General features: G+C 45.8%; 3 protein-coding genes across 5 annotated transcripts; 2 read left to right on the forward strand and 1 right to left on the reverse strand.

Moving 5' to 3' along the window:
* Positions 1-2,106: 2,106 nt before the first annotated feature.
* klhl15 (kelch-like family member 15) lies at positions 2,107-7,425 on the reverse strand. 2 transcript variants are annotated; one of them, XM_066699171.1, is made up of 4 exons: positions 6,974-7,425; positions 6,209-6,296; positions 4,650-5,361; positions 2,107-3,605 (listed from the first exon to the last, which is right to left on the reverse strand). In XM_066699171.1, exons 1-4 carry the CDS (start codon positions 7,032-7,034, stop codon positions 2,496-2,498), a joined length of 1,971 nt encoding a protein of 656 aa, XP_066555268.1. In that variant the 5' UTR covers positions 7,035-7,425; the 3' UTR covers positions 2,107-2,495. The 2 variants fall into 2 exon arrangements, with proteins under 2 accessions (XP_066555268.1, XP_066555269.1); XM_066699172.1 differs by lacking the exon at positions 6,209-6,296.
* A 415-nt stretch (positions 7,426-7,840) lies between these two features.
* Positions 7,841-13,787, forward strand: eif2s3 (eukaryotic translation initiation factor 2, subunit 3 gamma). Its single transcript, XM_066699173.1, has 12 exons — positions 7,841-8,105; positions 8,989-9,052; positions 9,242-9,369; positions 9,639-9,760; positions 10,132-10,226; positions 10,588-10,746; positions 10,975-11,109; positions 11,476-11,570; positions 11,962-12,106; positions 12,377-12,546; positions 13,214-13,386; positions 13,475-13,787. Exons 1-12 carry the CDS (start codon positions 8,037-8,039, stop codon positions 13,536-13,538), a joined length of 1,419 nt encoding a protein of 472 aa, XP_066555270.1. The 5' UTR covers positions 7,841-8,036; the 3' UTR covers positions 13,539-13,787.
* Positions 13,788-15,288: 1,501 nt separating this feature from the next.
* LOC136746578 (zinc finger X-chromosomal protein) lies at positions 15,289-21,238 on the forward strand. Of its 2 annotated transcripts, XM_066699174.1 has the most exons (8): positions 15,289-15,768; positions 16,995-17,085; positions 17,550-18,071; positions 18,205-18,354; positions 18,572-18,709; positions 19,145-19,279; positions 19,657-19,800; positions 19,991-21,238. In XM_066699174.1, the coding sequence occupies exons 2-8, from the start codon at positions 17,025-17,027 to the stop codon at positions 21,178-21,180; spliced, it is 2,340 nt and encodes a 779-aa protein (XP_066555271.1). In that variant the 5' UTR covers positions 15,289-15,768; positions 16,995-17,024; the 3' UTR covers positions 21,181-21,238. The 2 variants fall into 2 exon arrangements, with proteins under 2 accessions (XP_066555271.1, XP_066555272.1); XM_066699175.1 differs by lacking the exon at positions 18,572-18,709.
* Positions 21,239-22,509: the final 1,271 nt, after the last annotated feature.

Consider the following 22,509-nt stretch of genomic DNA (forward strand, 5'->3'; position numbering starts at 1 on the left):
GTGATTGAGAGGCAGGTCAAAGTTTTGGTCTAGCCCCGAGAGTGGTTAGTTTTGTCATGCAGGGGCTTTACGATGTGCTTATTGCCCTGATTTCCAAAACACATTCACACAAAGAATTCAATAAAAGAACAATTTAAGAGAATTACTTTTCAGAAAAAAAAAATACATTCTTCAATAAACTACTGGCTGTAAAAATGGGCAGATCTCTGAATCACTTAGAAAAGGGATGCAAATGTACGCTTAATGGATGAGAGGTATACTAGAATTAGTCTGATAATTGATACTTAACATTTATAGGTTGATTTTCAAGGCTCTTTCCCCAGTGCCAACTTTAATTATTCATAAAAGGTGCACTTGAAAAAGAGAATTTAAATTAATATTGCTTTCACAGAAACACAGCTTCAGACATTGTTTGCAGTTTATCTGTAATCAGTGTCAGTGGAGTAGGCCTGTCATTCGCACTGAAGCTAAATGCTACAGAGAAACATGTGCTGATGTTAAAAAAACAAAACAACATGGTGACACACAGAGGGACTCAAATTAAGACATCTGGGTAGCAATGCTTTTGTTGTGCTTAGCCCTTTTCAGAATCACTGCAACCTAAAATTAAACTTAAAAAAATGAATAAAAGGAAATAAATACATAAATAATATTATTATTAATTAAAAAAAGCTCCATCTGTTCATGAGAACGGAGGCTAGTTTGGCATCTTGATAATGAAGTTACTAACAGGTGGGCACCCAGTGTGAAATGTGGGGGCTGCAGACACAGGCCACAAGGATCTCGAGTAAGCCAGTTGGACTGCAGCTTGAGGGTCTCAAGGCTGGTCCTTCGACATGGGGAACCATTCCTCCTTCCTTTCTCTCTCTCTCTCTCTCTCTCTCTCTCTCTCTCTCTCTCTCACACACACACACACCCTCACACACAGGCCCACAGCTACAGACAGAAGCCTACCACTTGTTCAACATGAAACAATTGGCGTTGTTTATGTTCATGGATTTTAAATCAAACTCCTGTAAGAAATGCAGCAGTTGCTTCTGCAGTATACAGGCCTTATGGCTTTTTCTGTTGTTGTTTTATATATTAATATATATAAAGCCACATGATTGACCCACACCAATCAATGGTCAAGACATTATTACTGACCACCGAAGACTGAGATTACACGTGAAATTTGCAACTGAAGAAAAAGTATGCATATAAATAATTGGGTATTTGTATGTAAGTAAAGGCTGTGAAAGCTGTGCAGGAAGCCAGTGGTACGTCTTTCAATGCTCGCTATAACAGACAGGCAGACAGATTGACAAAGGCACAGCCATCTCCTCCTGCTGATCAGGAAGCAGACGCAGCCAGAACGGTTTTAACATACAAGTGTAACGGCAATGCCAGCCAACAACAGAAAGAGGTGCAGAGAATTCTGATCTCCCTGCATTATCACCGCCATCTCCAGGAGAGACTACGGCTGCGTTCAATATTTCTTCGGTTCTAATGGGTCGTTTTCACTTAACAGCAGCTGAAACGGTTCTTAAAGAGACGGAAAGCGAGGTCGTTTCCTCAGAGGATTTCCCTTATGAATCAGCAGGATCCTGATAACACAACTGTCCGGCGGCGGAGGAGGAAGAGTAGCAGCAGTAGGCAGCCCATTGCAGGCAGGGTCTTGCAGCTCAAGTCACTGTGACCCTCCTGCACTGTGCCCCTTAGTCAATATTGATTTCCTCTGTGTTTTCACTGGGGTGGCCAAGGCTGGTGAGTTCACGCTGCTATCTGCTCAGTCACCTTCTATAAACTACATTTCACTACCATCCCTACTGCCTGTCCCACCACCTCACTGCACAGGCTGGTCTTTGCCCATCAAGACCTACAGAAGACTTGTACTTCTCCAACACGGACAAGATATAGTAAACTATTTAGAACAGCAGGAAGAAGCTTATTATGGCAAGGGCAGGAAAAGCTAATGCACCTTTTATAAAAAAACACAAGCAGACCCCTAAGCTATTTTCATTGAGGTTGGGATAATGACTCCACTAGGCCGTTGCAGATGACTTACCTTGAGATATTTATAGGAAATAGATTTTGCCCAAAAAAACAAAAGAAGGAATCTGCACAGACATTTATTTATTTTTTATTGTTATTGTTTTTGGAAAATTCATATTTTGAAAGAATGAGAGTTGATCTGAGGATGAGGCATAAACTGAGATTACTCACCTTCCTCTGCCCCCCAAAAACTATTCATATCTCATAACAACCCATGGACAAATGGGGGGTTATTTTGTTTGACTATACCATAGCAATAACCACTGACCTATTTTATTTTTGTATTTTGTTTTGAGAAAACAAATATTTTGTTTATTCTTTTTTTTTTTAACAATTTTCTTTTTTCTTTTTCCTATGAAAAAAAAAAATCAACCACTGGGTTTTTAAAACGCAAAAGGAGTCTCAGGAACAAGAGAGAGAAAGAGTGAGAAAGAGGGAGAGTGAGGCAGAGTGTGTGCTCCTCAGCTGCAGCGCCTCACATGCTCCAGTACGTACTCAGGGAAGTGGAGACTGCATACTTGCAAGCCATCCAACTTGCAAGGCATCCTGGGATATTCGTCCTCCTTCCACTTGTTCTCCTCAGGGTCGAAGGTCAGGATGGAGTCGCTGTAGTGGCCGTTGTAGCACAGCCCTCCCAAGACCATGATCTGCTTGTCCAGGACGGCCACGCCGTGCCCGCTGCGGCCGATGGGCATGGAGGCCAGGATGGTCCACTCGTCCGTCTCGGGGTCGTACACCTCCGTGGACGGACAGCCCTGCGACTCGAAGGAGGCACGCAGGATGACGCACACGCCGCCGAAGACGTACAGTTTGCCGTTGTAGGATATCATCTTGTGGAAGCAGCGGGCGTAGTTCATCTTGGACTTGTTCTCCCAGCAGTTCGTGACCACCTGCGTCCTGCGCGTGCGGTGCTCCGTCAGGCCCTCCTTGCTGGGGTCAAACACACACACCTGCTTGGAGGTGGAGGAGGACGTGATGCCGCCTGTGATGTAAAGTTTGCCGTTGAGCACTGTGCCCTCGTGGCCGTACTTGTTAACGGGGTAAGGGTCCACAAACTCCCATTTGTCCTCCACGATGTCATAGCGCTCTGTGGAGTAGAAAGTCTCGTCCCTCGTCCGGCCTGCCACGGCATAGATGTACTTCCCGATCACTCCTACCGCAAACTCTGAGCGCGGCACCGACATGTCCGCCATGCGCAGCCATGAGTTCTGCCGCGGGTCGTAACGGAACACTTTGGAGGAGGCGTGGAACTCGCCGTCCGGGCCCAGCTCCTCCCCACCCAGCAGGAACACAAAGTTATTAACGATGGCCAGACAGTCAGGCCGCAAGGGCACCTGGGGGCCTTCCAGCTCCCACCAGACCTTGGGCTTGTGCAGCAGCAGGATCTTGCTATTCACCATGCTGTGGCCAATCATGCCGCGGAATACGGCAGTCTGCGGCCGGATGGACCGGATGCGGTTTGACTTCATGTCCATCAGGGGCTGCTCGTTCACACCGTGGAAGTAGTTGAGCGCCTGGTCAACCTCATGCCGCAGTTGCCGGGAGTAGCGGTAGAACTCTGAGGTCTTCACCTGCATAGAGATGACACAGAACAAGAGTGACAACGACAACAAACTGAAAAGGGTTTGTGTTTACACTGCAGCGGAGTATGACACAAAATAGATTTTGTACACAGAGAATTAAAATGGGATAGATTTTTAGAGTGCACCTTTCAGAACACACAATCAAAGAGATTGTGTAATGAGGCTGAATTCCCAAAGTAATTCAGGTAATTTATACAGACACTTCTGCTAATTTCATGTGGAGTTAGACAATCATAGTAGTGCAAATAAATAATTGCACCACACCATTCCAAAACCATTTGGTTAAAGCTGAAAGACACGGTTTGTAGGTCTACCACTATGAAATAAGAATATAACTCCACAAAAAATTGGCGCGAAGCAAAAATGACAGAAAGAAATTGAAGAATACTGGATGGTGCTTTACAGAGCTCTGCTTGGAAGATGGTCAAAATGTGTAAAGGAATGTTCTCATTAGCATGATTTCCAGCTTCCGCTGAATCTCCCTCAGCACTCCACAATCCCAGACCCAGCCGGTGCCTAATAAGCTCTCGCTGGAGGCTTGGGCTCAGTACTGCCAATCTGGCCCACAGCCTTTTTAGTAATTCCTTTTGTGCTGAGTGATACTGCTTAAGTCACCAGAGACGTAAATGCAACACTAAAGAGGCTAAAGAGGATTTAAGGGAAATTCAATATCTAATTACGGTTTGTTCCCAAAGGAATTAACAAGCATTCCCCACATGGTGTAAAATAAATATTTTGCTCCATCCCACAGACAGGGAGGACAGAAAGAAAAAAAAAAAGTTTCTGAAACGGAACAATATGAGCACGATGCAACAAGAAAGGTGTTGTATGCTGGCTAGAGGTGACCTTGTGAACACCACTTTAGAAATAGAACAACTTGAAGATTTGCAAAGGAATCATCATCCCGTGGATGAAAAATTCCCAATAAAAACAGTGCAGTAGGACCAGTGGGTCACCCTCTGGCCTGCTCTGCCAGTACAGTAAAACCCAGTAAGTCAGGCTACGGGGGGTAGGTACAGAGAGAGCGCCTACCTTCTCGAAAACGTTGGAGGGCGTCATGAGGCAGAAGCGCACGTTCTGTATGACGGAGTCGGTGTGGCGCCAGCGCCGGCGGTCGTGCCTCAGCCAGGCCTGAACTGCCTCGTACAGCTCGATCTCGGGGAAGCGGCTCAGCTGGTCACTGTCCAAGTAGGCCATCAACTTCTCGAAGCTAAGGTAGGACAGGAAGTCCGGCCGGGACATGAGCGGCACGAAGTTCTCCAGCAGGAAGGAGTCCAGCTGCTCCTGCACGCCCTCAATGTTGACACTGAAGTCCTCCAGCAGCCTCATGACCTCGGCGCAGTTGTCCAGGCAGATCTTGGCCAGCAGGAAGGAGCAGCAGAACTCCACCACCTCGGTCAGCTGCACGTACATGGCGGCCTGCAGGATCTCGTGCACCGTGAGCATGCTGAGCTCCAGCGTGCCGTAGTACATGAACTGCAGCACGTGGCTGAAGCCGGTGGCCGTCAGCCCCTTCAGGTGGATCTTGTCCTGGTCGCGCTCGCGCATGTCGGCTGTGAACATGATGCGGAAGTAGTCGCTCTGTGTGGCCAGCAGGGCTTTGTGCGCCTGGAAGTGATGCTCCTCAATCAGCAGCGTGACGTCCAGCAGCAGCCGCTCCTCGTACAGTGCCCGGAACCCCGACGACACGCTGCTGTCGTGGTCCGACGAGATGTACACTTCCACATCCCCTGCCATTAATGACCTGGCCGGTGGGGGGGAGGGGGGAAAAGGCACATCAACCAAACCACACTAGTAACACCTAAAATGGTAATAATTGAAGCAATACAAACAAGAACTGTGCAAACAAAAACATTGGGCTAGCAAGGTTGTCTGCATAAACAGACCTGGGACACAGCAAGTAATGTTTATAATATTTCATGTATTTTAAAACAACAATAACAACAACATGAGGATTCTGAATGGTTGAGGATATTCTGGACACTGAAAAAAATTAAAGATAAAACTTGAAACTAAAGAAGTGTATTTTATGCTGAAAAATAGAAGTACAATTGCAGCTCAACCTCTACAATGTATATTTTATATTCACATTCCAGCTGGCATTGGAAACAAAAGCGGTCCTTTGGGCATGTCAGGGATGACTAAATTGAAAGGCTTCACTTAAAATGGCTTAGTCTAGTCCATGCAATGAAGGATACAATGACTAAATAGCAAGCACACCAAATTGCTTTATGGCCGAGCTGCTATTCCATTGAATCCTGCAGCCTTCACTTCCAGTACTGCTGGGGGGAAGTTGGCAGGGATGTGCAGGAGAAATGAGCACAGCACAGTATATAAATACACATGAGTAGGAGGAGTTCACAACTATTCTATTCGTTTTACTTCATTAACAGAAAATAATCAAATATTAACCATAAAACAGCAGTTGAATAAGTGTTTTAATGCATTGAAACTAAACAAAAGTTAATTCGACAGCACAAAGTAACAGTAATGACTCTGGTAAAGTCAAAGACCAGCTTAAACAACCGTGACACTTCAGCAGCCTGAACAGAAAGCCCAGGGTTTCATAAGTGCAGAGACTGAAATACTACCTCTTTGGTGCATCCAGGGCAAACGTGGGGTTTGCAGACTGTGTAATGTGGGGAAGTTCACATTTTCTCTGCTTGTGCTTTCCCTGCTCTGTGGATAAACAGAGAGCACTTCAGTCTCCAGTGCCAATCAAACACCACACACATGCCAAGGCACGGAGACACACGGTTTTATTTGGGAGGAAAACGCAACATTTGCAAAACAAACAGCAGCATGCTTGCATACATAAGCATTGTTTCTCTTTAGAGGAACTCCCTCAGTAATTATCACTCTAGGAAAACCTCCTACGCCGACGCGTTACTTCTGCAAAGGGATTTTATAGAGCAGCGATGACGTACTAGTGATACTGGAAAATGTCAATACCTGAATGACAGTCCCATTAAAAAAAAACAACTTCGCCTGAGTGGCATAACTGTCTGACGTACAACTGATAATTATCACAGTTCATGAACGGATTAACACATAACTAGGCGACAACGGCACCCCGAGTAAATATGCGCTCACCGTTATGTTGTTACCCACTGACACAGTGCAGTGTACTACTACGACACACATGACACACATCTCGGGTTGACAAATGTATCAATCCGTAGTTGTGATTTCACCTTACAATACTGACACGAATCCGTTTTACAGGGCATGCGTCAAATGTGTGTGTATACCCCGGGGCAAGGCTGGGGGTCTGTCCTGCGGCTGGCGGACTGTACATGAGTTGAAGCTGCAGCTCCGCCGACACACTCGGAAACACAAGCAGAGACAGATCTTACCTCGGCGATGCGGCTCCACACAACCCCTCTTCGACCAGGGAGCTCGGGCACCTTCGGACATCGATTAACAGTGTATATCCGAATTAAGAGGACCGGGCTTTAAACACGCATGACCCTCGATGCCTTTATCTGCCTTTGCCGTTTTGTCCGGGAACATTATTAACAGTGGATAACCCAACACTGTTTACCTCCGTCTTTCAGAGCAACCACAGACGCCATATTCTCGACTGCACTGACGTCATTTCCTGCAATCCGCCAGAGCGGACGGAACCGTCCCCAGCTGCAGCGGGTCGGCTCTGCTCGGACTAGGGCCACGTTGTCTGCCGTTTCTGTTTTCTTTTTGTTTAATCCTCACATCCCTTATTTCGGTTACAATGGCGTGTAACTAACAATAGGCCTCATAAGAACAGTGTAAACTAAAATGATTTATTGATACAATGTTTTCCCGTTTTTTGTACAGTTCTCTCCTATACTAATTGTACAGCCGGGATGGAATCACAAACATGTCCGTTTTCCCTTAATCAACTGTATGAGTTTATTACGGAAGCCTATATTTTAATGCCACCCAAAACTTTTGCAATTGAATGCAATAGTTGCAACATAGGCTACATTATATTAATAGGATTCTGACACACATTTTAAAATCGAGCATTTTCATTTAAGGTTAGTATAATTTAATCTACAGAATAATTGGTATATGGTTTAATGCAATCGATTATTTATTTATTCTAGGGAACGGTAATAAGATTATTTACACCCTTTAAGAGGGCGGAACGTTCATAACTTCCGCCTCGGCAGCCAATCACAGTAGACGTCAATGACGTAAGATAAAATTGCATCACCCACTAGCGGAGGACCCGTAGCCCTTTTTTAAAATAAAACTTTAGAAATCTTTAGTGTCTCTTAACTGTATGAAGGACAGTGATTTATTGCTATAAAATTTAGTAGAGGGAAATGGTTTGAGTATTTTTCCTTTCGCTCACATATATTTTGTTAGGATCTCTCCATAAAACAGCAAGTCAGGCGATCGCCTCGGAGTACTAACTCTCCTTTTTCGCTCAAGATGGCGGGTGACGAGTCAGGAGTAACGCTGGGGCAGCCCCATCTTTCCAAACAAGATCTCAATACTCTGGTGAGTGCCTGGTTTTTCGTAAGTGGGAGAAATGGGATTGGCGTGTTGACCACCCCGGTGTATGTTGTGTCCGGGGCAGAGTGATGGGGGCTAGGCGGTGGGTCCGTATGAGGCCCGGAAAGCCGGCTGCGGAGCCCCACATGAGAGGAGCGCAGTCAGTGAGTCAGGACCCAGCACCGTTGAGACAGCGTGGGCTGGTTTGTGGCATCAATGGAAAACGTCTTATAAATAAATAAATTTCTCTTTAAATCGCAACTCCATTGGCTTTACATCTGGAAAAGACATCACTCGTGGATCCCATGTCTCCTGATTTTATCTGCCACCGTCCCTCCGTGGTTCTTGTGTGCACTAGCTTTCTCTTGGACAATCTGTTTTTCTGAGCTACATACAATCATACATTTATAACACACTCGTTTGATCAAAGAAACTCAAATTTTCGGTCGCTGCATGTATTGCCCTGGGTAGTATTTTGTTAGTATAACATAAACTGTCAACATTTATTTGTGGATTTCTGTATTGCACATAGCTCTAAATACGTGTGTGACTATACATGAAATGATATATCTAAACTGACTATTTTATTTTGTATTCAGATTTAAAATTGAATCATTAACATTAATTACGCGATCTTGATTCAGCACAGTTGGTGTAAACAAATTAGCCGGTGGCAGGTCGTGATCAGGAAAACCTCATGAAGCATTCAGCAGTAAGAGCTGAATACACGTTTTCGTTGAGAACATGTAATGCATTGTATGTTCAAAGACCGATGTCTCTATATCGAGAGGAATTGTACCCGCCTCCCAGTGCACTGGCGTTCAGAGGGCAGGATTTATTGCCTAAAATCGATCCCTCTCCTTATCGTTTCACTCTTTCCTCTCTCCAGGATGTGTCCAAACTAACTCCCCTCTCTCAAGAAATCATCAGTAGGCAAGCCACAATTAACATTGGTAAGTGTCAGTCTTCCTACCTGAAGAGCTGGTCTGGAATGTATAAAAACAGAAACCACTCAAGTATTTAATTTAAGTATTGTGCTGGTTGAAGTGTTGCTGCCACAGGAGTTTATACTATCCAGCTGTGTGCATGTAAGTCACAAGAGATGTTACAATTCATAAGATGCATGTCTGTTTTCATTTTAGGCACAATTGGTCATGTAGCTCACGGGAAATCCACAGTAGTGAAAGCGATTTCAGGTGTTCACACTGTCCGATTTAAGAATGAATTGGAGAGGAATATCACTATCAAGCTTGGCTATGCAAATGCAAAGGTAGGAGTCAAATATTCCTAATTTATTATTTTTGCTGGCATTGTCAATATTCCAATGACCTGTAACAGGGTGTAGGTACATGGTACTTTTCTGATTTATTTTATTCTGTACTTTGTTAGGTTACAAAGTGTGGGGGCTTTGAATTATTAAACATCAGTTTCTAATTGTCATATCCTGTACTTCAAAGCATTTTAGAATTGGGTTAAAATAGGACATGGAGTTGAAATCACTGACATGAAATGAACACAACGCATAATGTCTGTTCTCAGGTGTACAAACTCGATGACCCCAGCTGCCCCCGGCCTGAATGTTACCGGTCGTGTGGCAGCAGCACTCCAGACGAGTTCTCCACAGACATCCCTGGGACCAAGGGCAACTTCAAACTCGTCAGGTCAGTGACTGTGCCAGGCCTGGGGGACAAGCTGCTGTCCAGCTGACCCAGGACTCCCTCCCTTCATGCATCGCACCACTTTGTTTTCTCTATTGACTGCCATTGGAAATGTAGAATGGCAGATGACTTTTGTTAAGTGCAGAGGCTTTGTTCAGATTAGTCCAGGTGTTTTTTGTTTTTCTCCCCCTTTTTTTTTTTTTTTTAATTAGTTGAAGTCGCACATCCATAACCTGTAGTGTCCAACAATGTAAATCGGAAAAAAAATCTCCTCAACCTTGTTTTAATGCACAACACCGTTGCAGTCTTCTGCTACACTGTATAATTGTGTGTGTTTTAATGCTGAACTGGCTGTCCGTCGTCTCCCCTGCCAGACACGTGTCATTTGTGGACTGTCCCGGCCACGACATCCTCATGGCTACCATGCTGAACGGAGCTGCAGTGATGGACGCCGCCCTGCTGTTGATAGGTAATGCCTCATAGGGCAGGCTGCATTATTATTACTGTCATTATAGTCAAAAGACCTGTCTCCAAGTTTGATGTTTTAGGAACATGAGTACCAGTGGCCTTCAGAGTCTGCTCTGAGCTTTGCCAGCACACTGGAGAGAAAAACGTGAACCTAAAACAGTTTTTCTTTGAGAAATAAGGAATGTGTGATAGTATAAAGGATTCATTCTTGCAGTGTTGTTAATCGGGTTGCTTTCGAAAAACATAAGAACCATTGATCTAAGAAAAATAATAGGCCTTTATTTCTGTGTTAATTTGACGGTATCTTTGTGACTTTGTAAAAGAAGATATTTAGCATGTTTGTTATTTATGTTCCCTCTCAGCCGGGAACGAGTCGTGCCCTCAGCCCCAGACCTCCGAGCATCTGGCTGCCATCGAGATCATGAAGCTGAAACACATCCTGATTCTGCAGAATAAGATTGACCTGGTGAAGGAGAGTCAGGCTAAGGAGCAGTACGAGCAGATCCTGGCATTCGTGCAGGGTAAGGACCGGACTTCTGCCAGCTGAGCTATTTGATAGTTACAGGCTTTTTATTTTCCTTCCTTCCCTCCTTCTCATGTATGGATCAGTGCTGCATGGTTTGCACATGTAGGCTCTTCAGATCGTAGTCTTGTCTGAAATGTCTCCAGCTACTGAATGTAAAGCGTCAGAATTCATGTGCTTGACTAACTTCCCCCCCCTCCCCCCCCCTCTCTCTCTCTGTGCCCAGGCACTGTGGCGGAGGGAGCTCCCATCATCCCCATCTCGGCGCAGCTGAAGTATAACATCGAGGTGGTGTGCGAGTACATCGTGAAAAAGATCCCCGTGCCTATCCGGGACTTCATATCCGAGCCACGCCTCATCGGTGCGGTACAGTCCGGGCCCTGTCACTGCGCTGACATGCAGCACAAGCATGTGCAAGACTCACCTTTGCATTTAGCTTGAGATGCACATCGTTTAAGTCCAGTCTGCCCCGGTGTCACTGTTTACATGGACTGTCAAATCTCTATACTTTTATATGGTTTATCTGTCTCAGACTACAGGTACCCTTTAATGGGTGACCATTTTGTAAGGGGGTGGGGGGGGGTGATTGTGGCTTTGTTATGCTGTATTGTAAAATGAAATCTTACCCATCTCTACATAATGAATTCAGTAGTGTTCTCCTAATGCACTGCTTCTGTCGGTGATCGTGGTGTTTGTGGTCTGGTGTAATGTGTCCCTTTCCATCCAGTGATCCGGTCATTTGATGTGAACAAGCCTGGTTGTGAGGTGGACGACCTGAAGGGCGGAGTGGCTGGAGGCAGTATATTGAAAGGAGTGCTGAAGGTAAGGTTCTGGTCTGTGACTTTGGCTTTGGCTGCAAATTCATATTTATTATTCATGACTTATGCACAGATTAGTGTGTTGTGTAATTTTGTATGTGGTATATCTTACACATTCTCCCCTTCATCAGATTCCTAAAGGTTAAACATGGTACAGTTACCTTGTGCTGACACTGGTAGTAGAAGCAGCTAAGATGGTATTTTGTTGAACAGCTCTAATATGGTGTTGTATATGATCACTAGTGGACAGTCAATAAGTGGGACAAGGAGGAGCAGATGCTTGTGCGGGGTGATGACTAAGCTGGACAGATTCGCAGGAAAACCACTGCAAATGTCCAGCAAACCGCTGGGATATTACTGGGCTCCCTGATCCCAGACTCTCCTTCTTTCCCCAGGTGGGTCAGGAGATCGAGGTGAGGCCAGGTATTGTGTCCAAAGACCACGAGGGGAAGCTCATGTGCAAGCCCATCTTCTCCAAAATCGTCTCGCTGTTTGCAGAGCACAATGACCTGCAGTACGCTGCTCCTGGGGGCCTCATCGGTATGGTAGATTTTCTTAATGTTTATTTGTAGATTTAATCTGATGCCAGAGGAGGCATAATTGCTACACTGTATAATTGTGTGTTTTCACACCAAAACTGATTTGGTAGTCCTAGGAAGCTTGTTCTTTAATAACGGGTTCACCACCACAGAGTACTAGCCGCTCAGCACGTGGAGGGTTTTTATATTTTTCTGTTGTGTTGTATATCAAATAATCTGATGCAGTTCCCCTCTGGAGTTGGCAATGACCGACACCCTGTGTGTGTTGCAGGTGTGGGCACGAAGATCGATCCCACACTGTGCCGGGCGGACCGTATGGTGGGCCAGGTCCTGGGGGCTGTGGGCGCACTCCCCGAGATCTTTACCGAGCTGGAGATCTCCTACTTCCTCCTGCGCAGACTGCTGGGTGTGCGCACTGAGGGCGACAAGAAGGCAGCCAAGGTGAGAGCAGCGCAGGGGGACTGGTCAGTCAGCCATGGTTACAGGACAACCACTGGCCAGCCAGTCTTTGCCACTACTAGTTTGTGTTCCTACTTGGTCTCTGTACAGTGCAGAGGTTTTGGGCTTCAGCCCTTCAAAATTATGTATATATTTTGATCTTTCTACAGTTGTGTTGGTATCAAAGAGCCTGGTCATAACCTAATGTTAAGGCTGTCTTGTGATTTTACATTTTTGCTGAAATGACCCGCTTCAGTGTCCTTCTGCCGTGACGGACTGCTTACCAAAGCGTTTCCTTCAGTATCCCAGGCAGTTTAGCCCTCTGCAGCTCTGTGGGATCTGTAGTGAAGTTAAAAAAACAACTGCACAAGTAGGCACTTGCTTGCTTGCACCGAACCTAGTGGTGCATTGAAGGTACAATAGTTTGCCTTGGTTTTATGGATGGCTGGACAAAAACAAATCCACATCCACTGATTGCTGAAGAAGAGAGAAGGCTTGGGTTAAGAGAAATAACATACTTTCTACGGCTGCGATGTTCATGCTCAGTAGACCCAATTCAAAGGTTCAAACTAATTTTTCTGATGCGTAACCGTAAATCTGTAATCCCTCAAATCGCGGTATATGCTGCTGTATGTCTCAAGAAGTAATAGCTTCTATTCTTTTGCCCCAGGTCCAAAAGCTGTCTAAGAATGAGGTTCTGATGGTGAACATCGGGTCCCTGTCGACGGGCGGCAGAGTAAGCGCGGTGAAGGCTGACCTTGCCAAGATTGTGCTGACCAACCCCGTGTGCACCGAGGTGGGGGAGAAGATCGCCTTGAGCCGGAGAGTGGAGAAGCATTGGCGGTAACTACCTTTTTACTCGAGGCTCCAATTTTACAAAATGGTGATATTAGGTTGTTTAATGTATTCCCCCCCTTTTGTTTTCATCTAGTTTAATCGGCTGGGGTCAGATCAGGAGAGGCGTAACAATCAAGCCCACCGTAGACGATGACTGAGAGTCGGCCGGACCACCGTGTACCTGGCACCCCACCCGACGCCTGTCCAACACTGCAGAGCTGTGGTGAATACCCACCCGGGCTCTGGACTGGAATCCTAGGGTTCTGCATTTTAAAAAGGAGTTGTGTATCTTCCATTACAAATTTGCCTAATTTATACATACAAGAGGTTAGTTTTGGGATCACGTGGAGGTTTGATAGTATCGCCAACAGCTGTCATTGAAAACCAATTAAAACGTTTTGAACAAATGCGTGCTCTGGTCCATTTCTGTTCCCATGTGCTGTAATTTCTAAACTAATTCTTGTTGTTCAGGCTTTTGTAATTTCATGCTGTCATACACCATTGCACTTCCTATAAATGACTCGTGAAATCGCACATGAAGATTGTCTGTTCTATTCACCAAGAAAAATAATAAACGCCAGTACAGCTGTGGTTCATAATGGCTCGAGTGAAGAACCTCTGTAAGATAATGCTGCACCTGGATTCCTGCCGGGCTGCACAGAGGGATGTAGTTTTGTACGGACCTGCATGTCACTTCACATCAGTTCACCTTCTTCATTTTGGTTAGTTTTTCCCATAATGTTGCGGTTTCAATGAAAGTCTAGCAGACCATTGAGCTCTTGGCATAGATGCTAGTCAATGACTGTAAACTGGATTATTGTTGGTTTTGACTTTTAGAATACAAAGTGGTCTATGCTCTTGAATTTGGTTTTTAAGTACAGTATCCTATTTCAGAAAATATAAGCTGCTTCAAACAGACCTGTTGATAACCATCCACTTATGTTAAAAGGAGATGCAGTGTCAATCCTCAGCAGCACTTGACTGATCTGTCAGGACTGAACAAAACCTGCCCTTATGAAAAATATAGTATTTTCACAGATGTGCAAAGGTTAAATGTCACTACAGTTCCAATAGTTAAAAATAAATGGCAAATGTATTCCCTGAGGGGGTTGCAGAAGAAAAAAGACCAGACTCAAATAGTTATAGATAAGGTTTATGCAGGGAGGTTTATTTAAGAGATGTTGGCGCAGTTTGGGTGTCAGCATATCGAGAGTGGTCTGTGGATGATCCTGAACAGAGCGGCGCTGTGGGAATCTCACGCCCAGAAACAGCGCCCCCCGGCGGCAGGGCGGGAGACGGGCGCCGCGACAATGTGGGCGAATCTTGATTAAAACTAAATGCGTTGCTGGAAATTGTAACTCGAATTGAACAATAAATGTGACCAAGGGGGTTTAGAAAAGGATTATGTTTCACATAACCTAGTAACCTAGCTGTTTTGGGTTTAATTTTTTTTTTTACAGATATAGTAATCCTTAGGCTTATACTTAAGTAATACTGTAGTTTAAAATATTATTTTTGAAAATCAAATTGTAAATGTAGGCTATAGATGAATTTCAAAGTATACATTCGTGTTTATAATTTTAAAAAATATCGTATATTTGTTTGGCAACTAGTTTTAATAGTTAATTAGTTGACACGTGTCTTCAAACGTATTTTTTCAATAATAATAACAATTTGGTATTGATATCCCTGTATAATTACTTTCGCTGAATTATTTATTGCATTTAAACTTAAATAGCAGATCATATATGTGCATTACTGAAACTTACCCTGTTTGACATCCGCTAAAGCGAGATTATAAATGAGTGATTTTAATTAAATATAAAACGGACAACTACAATAAACGTGTGTTCGCTCATCTGGCCTTTCTCTCACAAAATCCGTTTTTTTTCCTCTCCTTCTCTGACATTTCTCTCAACATACGAAGATCGCCTCCAAAAACAAACGTCTTATGAAACATGACACATAACGCAGGATAACAGCATCTCGACCAGACGCACTCCTGGGAAAAAGGGAAATCTCACCAAATAAATAAAACGAAACTCTTGCCCATTTCTTCCTCAAATGCACAATAACTACCCCGCGGCCTCGGCCTGCCCGGAGACGCGCTGCCAGCTGCTCTCAATCCCCTTCCGCATTTTCCTGCGGCTCTCGGGCAGTGACGTGGCGCGCTGACGGCGGGCCTGGCGGAGCTGTGGGCCGCTGCGTGTCTGTGTGTGTCAGTGGAGCTCGGAGAGACTCGGCCCCTCCCTCCCTGCCTGCGCCTCAGCGGCCCGCCCCGCCGACACAAGCTCCCGATCGAGCCGTGCCCGAGTCTGGGGGAACCTGACCGGCCTGGACAAGTGAGAGAGACACGGCAGCCGCCCGGTAGCGATACCCGGACCTCTGGTAAGCCGGACCGGGCGCTGTGCGGCTGGGACAGTCGAGTCACACCAATCGCTGTCCTTTTCTGGGTTTTAATGTTTATCGGTGAAGCGGGAAATGAGGTTTGACAGCTAGGCCTCGGTTTAGCGTCGGGGCCCAGGCCGCACGGAGGCCGCAGGTAGGCCTCAGGGAAAAGGCCAGGTTTCAGAGAAATCCCGGCCGGAGGGGCATGTTTTCCTTGTTGTGTGTGTTTTGAACGTGTTAAATGTAACGCGAACAGCCTTTGTTTCGTTATTTAAGTAAAATGCTTTCCCGACGAATGCTTGTTTCAGAGACTGTGACAGGAGAGAAAAAAAGATGGCGATCGTGTGTGTGAGAGAGAGAGAGGGGGTGTTTTTTAGGAAGTATGGCAGGAGGAGGAGATAAGTCGCCATCTTTGCTCCGAGTCTGTCGTGGTTTGAAGTGTAGAAAAGGGGGCAAGGAGCTTTTTGGAGACCTCGGCCGGTGGCCTGGATGCGCAGTGTAGAGGCGGGTGGGCGGGGGCAGGGAGCCGTGTTGTGAATCTCAAATGGCAGCTGTAGTGTTTCATTTCCCTCGCTGCCACACAATCCCCATGTCTCCCAACACAACATTACGAGCAACCCCAGGATCTTCATTTCACTACACATAATGCAGCTTCGTAGATTTGTCTTGTACTAGCAATGTGCTGCTGTCACTTGATACCATGCTGCACAAGAGAGACTTGCTATGTTCAGATCTAGAAGAAGATCATATTAAAACATGTTCACACTTCTCGTGCCTTTTGGTAATGTGTATTACATGCACCGCATTACCAGTCTCGCTTACAACCTTGCATTTCACCCGCCCTTATCAACAATAGCCCCTATTGACAGTACATACGCGAGCATTTTGATGGTGATACATGAACATCCATTCCACGCCATGTCTAAAAAAACAACAAAAAAACATACCGTGCTGTTATGTCTTTAATTGGTTAAGATCAGACCCTGCCGAGATAACTAGTTAATGGCTCCCTCTGATGGATAGTAGTGGCTCCGTTTTGGTGTATATATATATATATATATATATATATATATATATATATATATATATATATATATATTTTTTTACAAAATCAGTGTTTATTATTGTAGTTATGGCTGTGTGGCTTTAACTTTTTGCATATAAATAGTTAGCATTTTGTACATATGATTTTGTGCATGATTGTTAACACATTCTTGTCCTATTAGGTTTTAAGTGACAAATGAAGTGTAAGGACAATGGATGAAGATGGGCTTGATCTGAATGCACAGGAGCCGAAGATCATTTTTGATCGATCAGGTAATGATAACAAAATGATCCTCCATAGACTGTAGTTTGAGCCCAGCTGTAATATGTAACTGTTTTTAACCCCTGAACACTATCACTGCATAGAACTGAATTTGTTAACTGACCCTTTCCTTCCCGTTTGGATTGATTTCTAAATTCCCTGTGGCAAGCGTAGTCAAATCAGTCCATTCCAGTTCAGGATTTTGCACAAGCAGCTTATTATAGATTATGCAATTAATAACATTGTTATGGAGCTGCTTGTATCAAATGTTTCTCCTAGAGTGTCTATGAAGAGCTGGTATTTGGTGATAGTCTCAAGTATCTATTGCAGTGAGCGAGGAAAGGGATAAAGAGCATGCAATTTATAACAAAGTAAAGATCATCTAAAGCCTGTTTTCATGACAGTTCAGCCTTTTTTTAAATTTATCCCCCCCAGTGGCGAAATAATAATTAATCCTGTTGTGTTGATTGTCCAGAGGCAGACGTGAGCGGCCATATTTCTGCGGGGGAGATTGTGGTGGAGCTGCAGGAGACAGTGTTTGTGTCGGGGGTGGATGGCTCCGATGTGTCCGTCCACAACTTCAGCCCTGAGGACCTGGACTCGGTGGTCATCCAGGATGCCATCGAAGACGTGGTGGCAGAGTACGTGCAGTGCGAGGACTCGGAGGCCGTGCTCATCGCCGAGGAGATGCTGGAGGCCGGCGTCGGGGAGGGGGACTCCGTGGAGCAGTGTGTGATCCCTGTAGGCAGCATGGTGTCTGAGGTGGAGACGGGGGCTGGGTGCACGGTGCAGGACAACGTCCTTGACGGAGATTGCATCGCGGAGCCTGAGGACGAGGCTGTGACAGACGCCGACGGCTCCCTCGCAGATATCCCAGTGGAGGCGCTGCAAGTAGACGTGGTCCCTGAGGAGGTCCTGGTGTCAAACTGTGCCCCCCAGGATGGCATGGACCCTGGGCAGGAACAGGGCTCCTGTGAGAATTACCTCATGATCTCCTGTAAGTGCAGAAGATGAAATTGAAGGAGTGAAATGACCGCAGTCCCACATATGGTTAAAGGATAAATAGAATGTTTTTTCACACACTCTTAAAATACACTAAATATATATCCAAAACTTTTGTTTGTTTGCAGTGGATGAGGCTAACAAGATGGTGCAGGATGGCAGTGAGGAGATCGCAGTAGGCCATGGCATGGAAGAGCAGAGCCAGCTGTCCAAGGACGACAGTGGGGAGGTCATCAAAGTGTACATCTTCAAGGCCGACTCGGGAGAAGATGATCTCGGTAAGACTTCATAATCCCTACCTTCCCAAGATACATTAGCAGGGCCTTTGCAGAACTTCAAGAAGATTGTTCTGCCTGCTTTACAGTGGCCATAATAAATACATATTCTGTCCACCACCAGTTTAGGGTAGTAATAATCACACCCCAGCCACAGGAACAGTTTGGATTACAGAATTGCCTAGACAGGCTTTACATTGTGATGTCCGATTGCCACCAGGGGGCACTGTAGACATTGAAGAGAGTGAGGTGGAGAATGACCACGGGGTGCAGCTGCTGGAGCAGCACGGGCGCGGCCCCAGAGATAAGATGGTGTACATGACGGTGGGGGGCTCCCAGCACAGCGAAGTGGACCTCAGTAAGTGCCTGACTCCCCACATCTGTCTGCAGGAGGTCATGTCATGTCCTGTTATTTGTTATATTTCCCATGTTATAGGTTATGTTATTGTATGTTATGCGTTCATCTGCCTGTAACAAGACGACCCATAGTCTTGATCATTGTACTGTAAAGACGCTTAAATAACAAACACAAATGCTGGTATCTGTATTGGTGCATGTTGTACTCATTCCATGTTTTGTTTAACCTGTAACCAGGTGTCCGTAGTGCATCGGTAGCTTTTTGTATCAATAAGACTCCTGAGGGAGCAGTCCAGGTATCTCTCTCGCTCTGCGTGGCGTTTCCCACTTCAGCTCTTCTCCATATCCTATAAACGTTGTTGTGATTGCTGGCGCTCCACAATTTGATCATGAGCGTCCAGTCCTAACATGCTCTCTCTCCGTCTGTGTTGCCCAGATGTGGCTGAGATGGCAGATGAAGTGTACATGGAGGTGGTGGTCGGGGGAGAGGAGGCGGTAGCACACGAGAGACAGTTTGACAACACCGTCCTGAGTAAAGACTTCATGCCAGTGGCCTGGGCAGCTGCCTATGGTGAGCGGCTTACATTCTTGCTCAATTTAGCATTTAAAATTTAACTTTAATTGTCAGTTAGGGTTATATTTTGTCTTGTTCTATGGCTATGGTTAGGGTAACTAGTAAATGTATACTTCCATTGGCTTTAGGATCAGATTTCTGCTGGGTTCACTTTCATGGGGTGGATTGGGATTCTGCCTATTAGCTAGTAAGTCCTAACAATAGCCAAACCCCATCCCTAGCCAACAAAATATGAAACTAAGCTTAATCCTCCTTTCATCCTGTCCTAGTCTAGCCCCTAGAATGCAAGCACAATCCGTCAGTCAGGCGTGCAGAATTAGTGGCTCGAAAATTAAAGTTCTTTGTGTCTGTGTCTCTGCTCTGCGCTGGGACAGGAAACGATGAGAGCGAGGGCTGCGAGAACCGGAATGGCGCAGCTAGTGCTCTGCTGCACATCGATGACTCGGTCAGCCCCGCAAAGGTGACCAAGCAGAAGACCAAGCAGAAGAGGAGGATTGATGCCAGGCAATTCCAGACAGGTACGGCCATATGGTTCCGGCTGTTTGATTGAGCTGACTTGGGCTTCTGCTGGAGCACAGCTTCAGGGCAGTTTCGTACATCCACAAAGTGCTAAAAGTCCTTCCCTTGCAGCTTGATGTTCATAATTAGTCATTTGATAGCCTTAGGTTTTCTAATTCATGAATTTGTTTCCCCTCTTTCTCTCCCTAGCAATTATAATAGGGCCTTATGGGCAGCCTCTGACTGTCTATCCCTGTGTCCTTTGTGGCAAGAAGTTTAAGTCCCGAGGGTTTCTGAAGAGGCACATGAGAAACCACCATGAGGTTGTGAACAAGAAGAAGTACCAGTGCACTGACTGTGACTTCACCACCAACAAAAAGGTCAGCCTGCACAACCACATGGAGGTCCACAAGCTGACCAGCAAAGCAGAGAAGGCTGTGGAGTGTGAAGAGTGTGGGAAGGAGTTCTTCCATGCAGGGGCACTCTTCACCCACAAGGCACTGCACAGAGACAAAGGGGCCAGCAAGATGCACAAGTGCAAGTTCTGTGACTACGAGACGGCCGAGCTGGGCCTGCTGAACCGACACCTGCTGGCTGTGCACAGCAAAAACTTCCCCCATATCTGCGTGGACTGTGGGAAGGGCTTCCGCCACCCCTCAGAGCTGAAGAAACACATGAGGACCCACACGGGGGAGAAGCCGTACCAGTGCCTGTACTGTGAGTACAGGTCGGCCGACTCCTCCAACTTGAAGACGCACATAAAGACTAAGCACAGCAAGGAGATGCCCTACAAGTGTGAGCGCTGCTTCCAGACCTTCTCGGAGGCCGAGGAGCTGTTGACCCACGCCTTGAGCCACGAGGAGGCGAAGACGCACCCGTGCGCACACTGCGACCACAAGAGCTCCAACTCCAGCGACTTGAAGCGGCACATCATCTCGGTGCACACCAAGGACTACCCCCACAAGTGCGACGTGTGCGCCAAGGGCTTCCACCGGCCCTCCGAGCTCAAGAAGCACATGACATCCCACCGCAGCAAGAAGCTGCACCAGTGCCGGCACTGCAACTTCAAGATCTCCGACCCCTTCGTGCTCAGCCGGCACATCCTGTCGGTGCACACCAAGGACCCGCCCTTCGCTGGCAAGCGCCGCAAGAGGACCTTCGGGCCGCGGGCGGAGCTGAAGAAAGGCGGCAGCAAGGTCCACCGGGAGCGGCGTGTCTACCAGTGCCAGTACTGCGACTACAGCACCTCCGACGCCTCTGGCTTCAAGCGCCATGTCATCTCCATCCACACCAAGGACTACCCCCACCGCTGCGAGTACTGCAGCAAGGGCTTCCGCCGGCCCTCCGAGAAGAACCAGCACATCATGAGGCACCACAAGGACATGGTGGTCGTTGAGTGACAGCGGGCAGAGGTGCCCACTCGCCAGGGCTGCGGTGCATCGCAACAATGCCCCCCCCCCCCCCATGTTGAGTAGTAATTCATTGGGAATATACGTGTGCATAAGCGTGTGTCATACCACGTAAAACAACAAACAAACAACATCCTAAAATGCAAGCAGTCTTAACAAAACAGCTGCAACAGAACTGACCGTATACAAACCTCTCGGCCTGGTACAGCCAGCAGGTCGGACCCCTGATCGCACGTGGAGCACTTAGCCAGTTTCAGACATTGTGGTTGCCCCTTAACACATGCTCCACTCTCAGTGTGATTGTGGTTGAAGGGAACTGCCTCCTAGTGTGGGTAAACCTCACTGTCATCGCCACAGACTTGGTGCTAAACCCTCCATTGTTAATGTTGTTGTTGCTGTAATTCTTCTGTTCTTTTTTCTTTTTCCCTTGGCGTTTCACAATCAGTCTTGTACTCTGTTTTTCCTTTTTCCTGTCCTTGTTGTGAAAGCGTACATGGCAGGGGTGGCAGCAGATTCTACAATGCCCTTCCCCAGATCTATGTAACAAGTATACAGTTGTAGTTTGCAGGTGTTCACACCCTTTGTTTGAAACAGTGTCATTAAGTGATTGATCTAGTTTGATAAAGTACATCTTTGTTCATCAAAGGAAATTATTCCCCATAAAGCATTTGTTTTAAATGATGCTTGTGTTTACATCACACTACCACTTTGTATATTGAAGGCCATTCATTTCAGGTATCATTCTCCCCAAGGGTTTGCACTTTATTGTGTGTTTGTCCATCAGTAAGAACTGGTGGGGCTCTTAACAGTAAAACGAAAAGCTGAATAATCTGTTGAATGGCAGCACTTAGGTGTTACGGCTGTATAGTCCATTTTGTTGTTGAGGAAACGGTGTAAAATATACCTTTCCATGATCATAATGTGTGTTTGAAAAGAGGACTTTTTGATTGGCACTTTTTGTTCCTCGGCCTCAGTGAGCACAGAGAATCCAGGTCTGGATATATAAATTATTATTTTTAATGGTTGGGGGGTATTTATTTTTTTATTGAAGTCCATAAATGGAAGTTTCTGAACTACTGCTATTATTTGTTTTGTCATTTTGTTTGATCAAAACTTCCATTCAAGTTTCTCATTTGTAGACAGCTGCAGGAGATTAACCTTGATCAAAAATGAATGCCACTCTAGCATTTCTGTTCCTTCTGCTTCAAGGTGTACATTGATTAAGAAAAAACTAAAGACAATTGTGAATCGTATTTTTTTTTTTTTTTTTTAAGACTTATAAAACCCAACTATAAGAATATTTGAATTTAATGTAAAATT

Source organism: Amia ocellicauda, chromosome 3 (assembly GCF_036373705.1).
Source record: "Amia ocellicauda isolate fAmiCal2 chromosome 3, fAmiCal2.hap1, whole genome shotgun sequence".
Classification (NCBI taxonomy): Eukaryota; Metazoa; Chordata; class Actinopteri; order Amiiformes; family Amiidae; genus Amia; species Amia ocellicauda.

Coding starts and splice junctions, on each gene's coding strand:
- LOC136746578 (XM_066699174.1), top strand. CDS start 17,025: ATGGATGAAGATGGGCTTGATCTGAATGCACAGGAGCCGAAGATCATT. Junction 18,710..19,144: donor GCACAGCGAAGTGGACCTCA/GTAAGTGCCTGA, acceptor TGTGTTGCCCAG/ATGTGGCTGAGATGGCAGAT. Junction 19,801..19,990: donor TGCCAGGCAATTCCAGACAG/GTACGGCCATAT, acceptor TTCTCTCCCTAG/CAATTATAATAGGGCCTTAT.
- eif2s3 (XM_066699173.1), top strand. CDS start 8,037: ATGGCGGGTGACGAGTCAGGAGTAACGCTGGGGCAGCCCCATCTTTCC. Junction 11,571..11,961: donor TATTGAAAGGAGTGCTGAAG/GTAAGGTTCTGG, acceptor TTCTTTCCCCAG/GTGGGTCAGGAGATCGAGGT. Junction 12,547..13,213: donor GCGACAAGAAGGCAGCCAAG/GTGAGAGCAGCG, acceptor CTTTTGCCCCAG/GTCCAAAAGCTGTCTAAGAA.
- klhl15 (XM_066699171.1), bottom strand. CDS start 7,034: ATGTCCGAAGGTGCCCGAGCTCCCTGGTCGAAGAGGGGTTGTGTGGAG. Junction 5,362..6,208: donor GCCCTGGATGCACCAAAGAG/GTAGTATTTCAG, acceptor CCCACCGGCCAG/GTCATTAATGGCAGGGGATG. Junction 3,606..4,649: donor CCTCCAACGTTTTCGAGAAG/GTAGGCGCTCTC, acceptor ATCTCTATGCAG/GTGAAGACCTCAGAGTTCTA.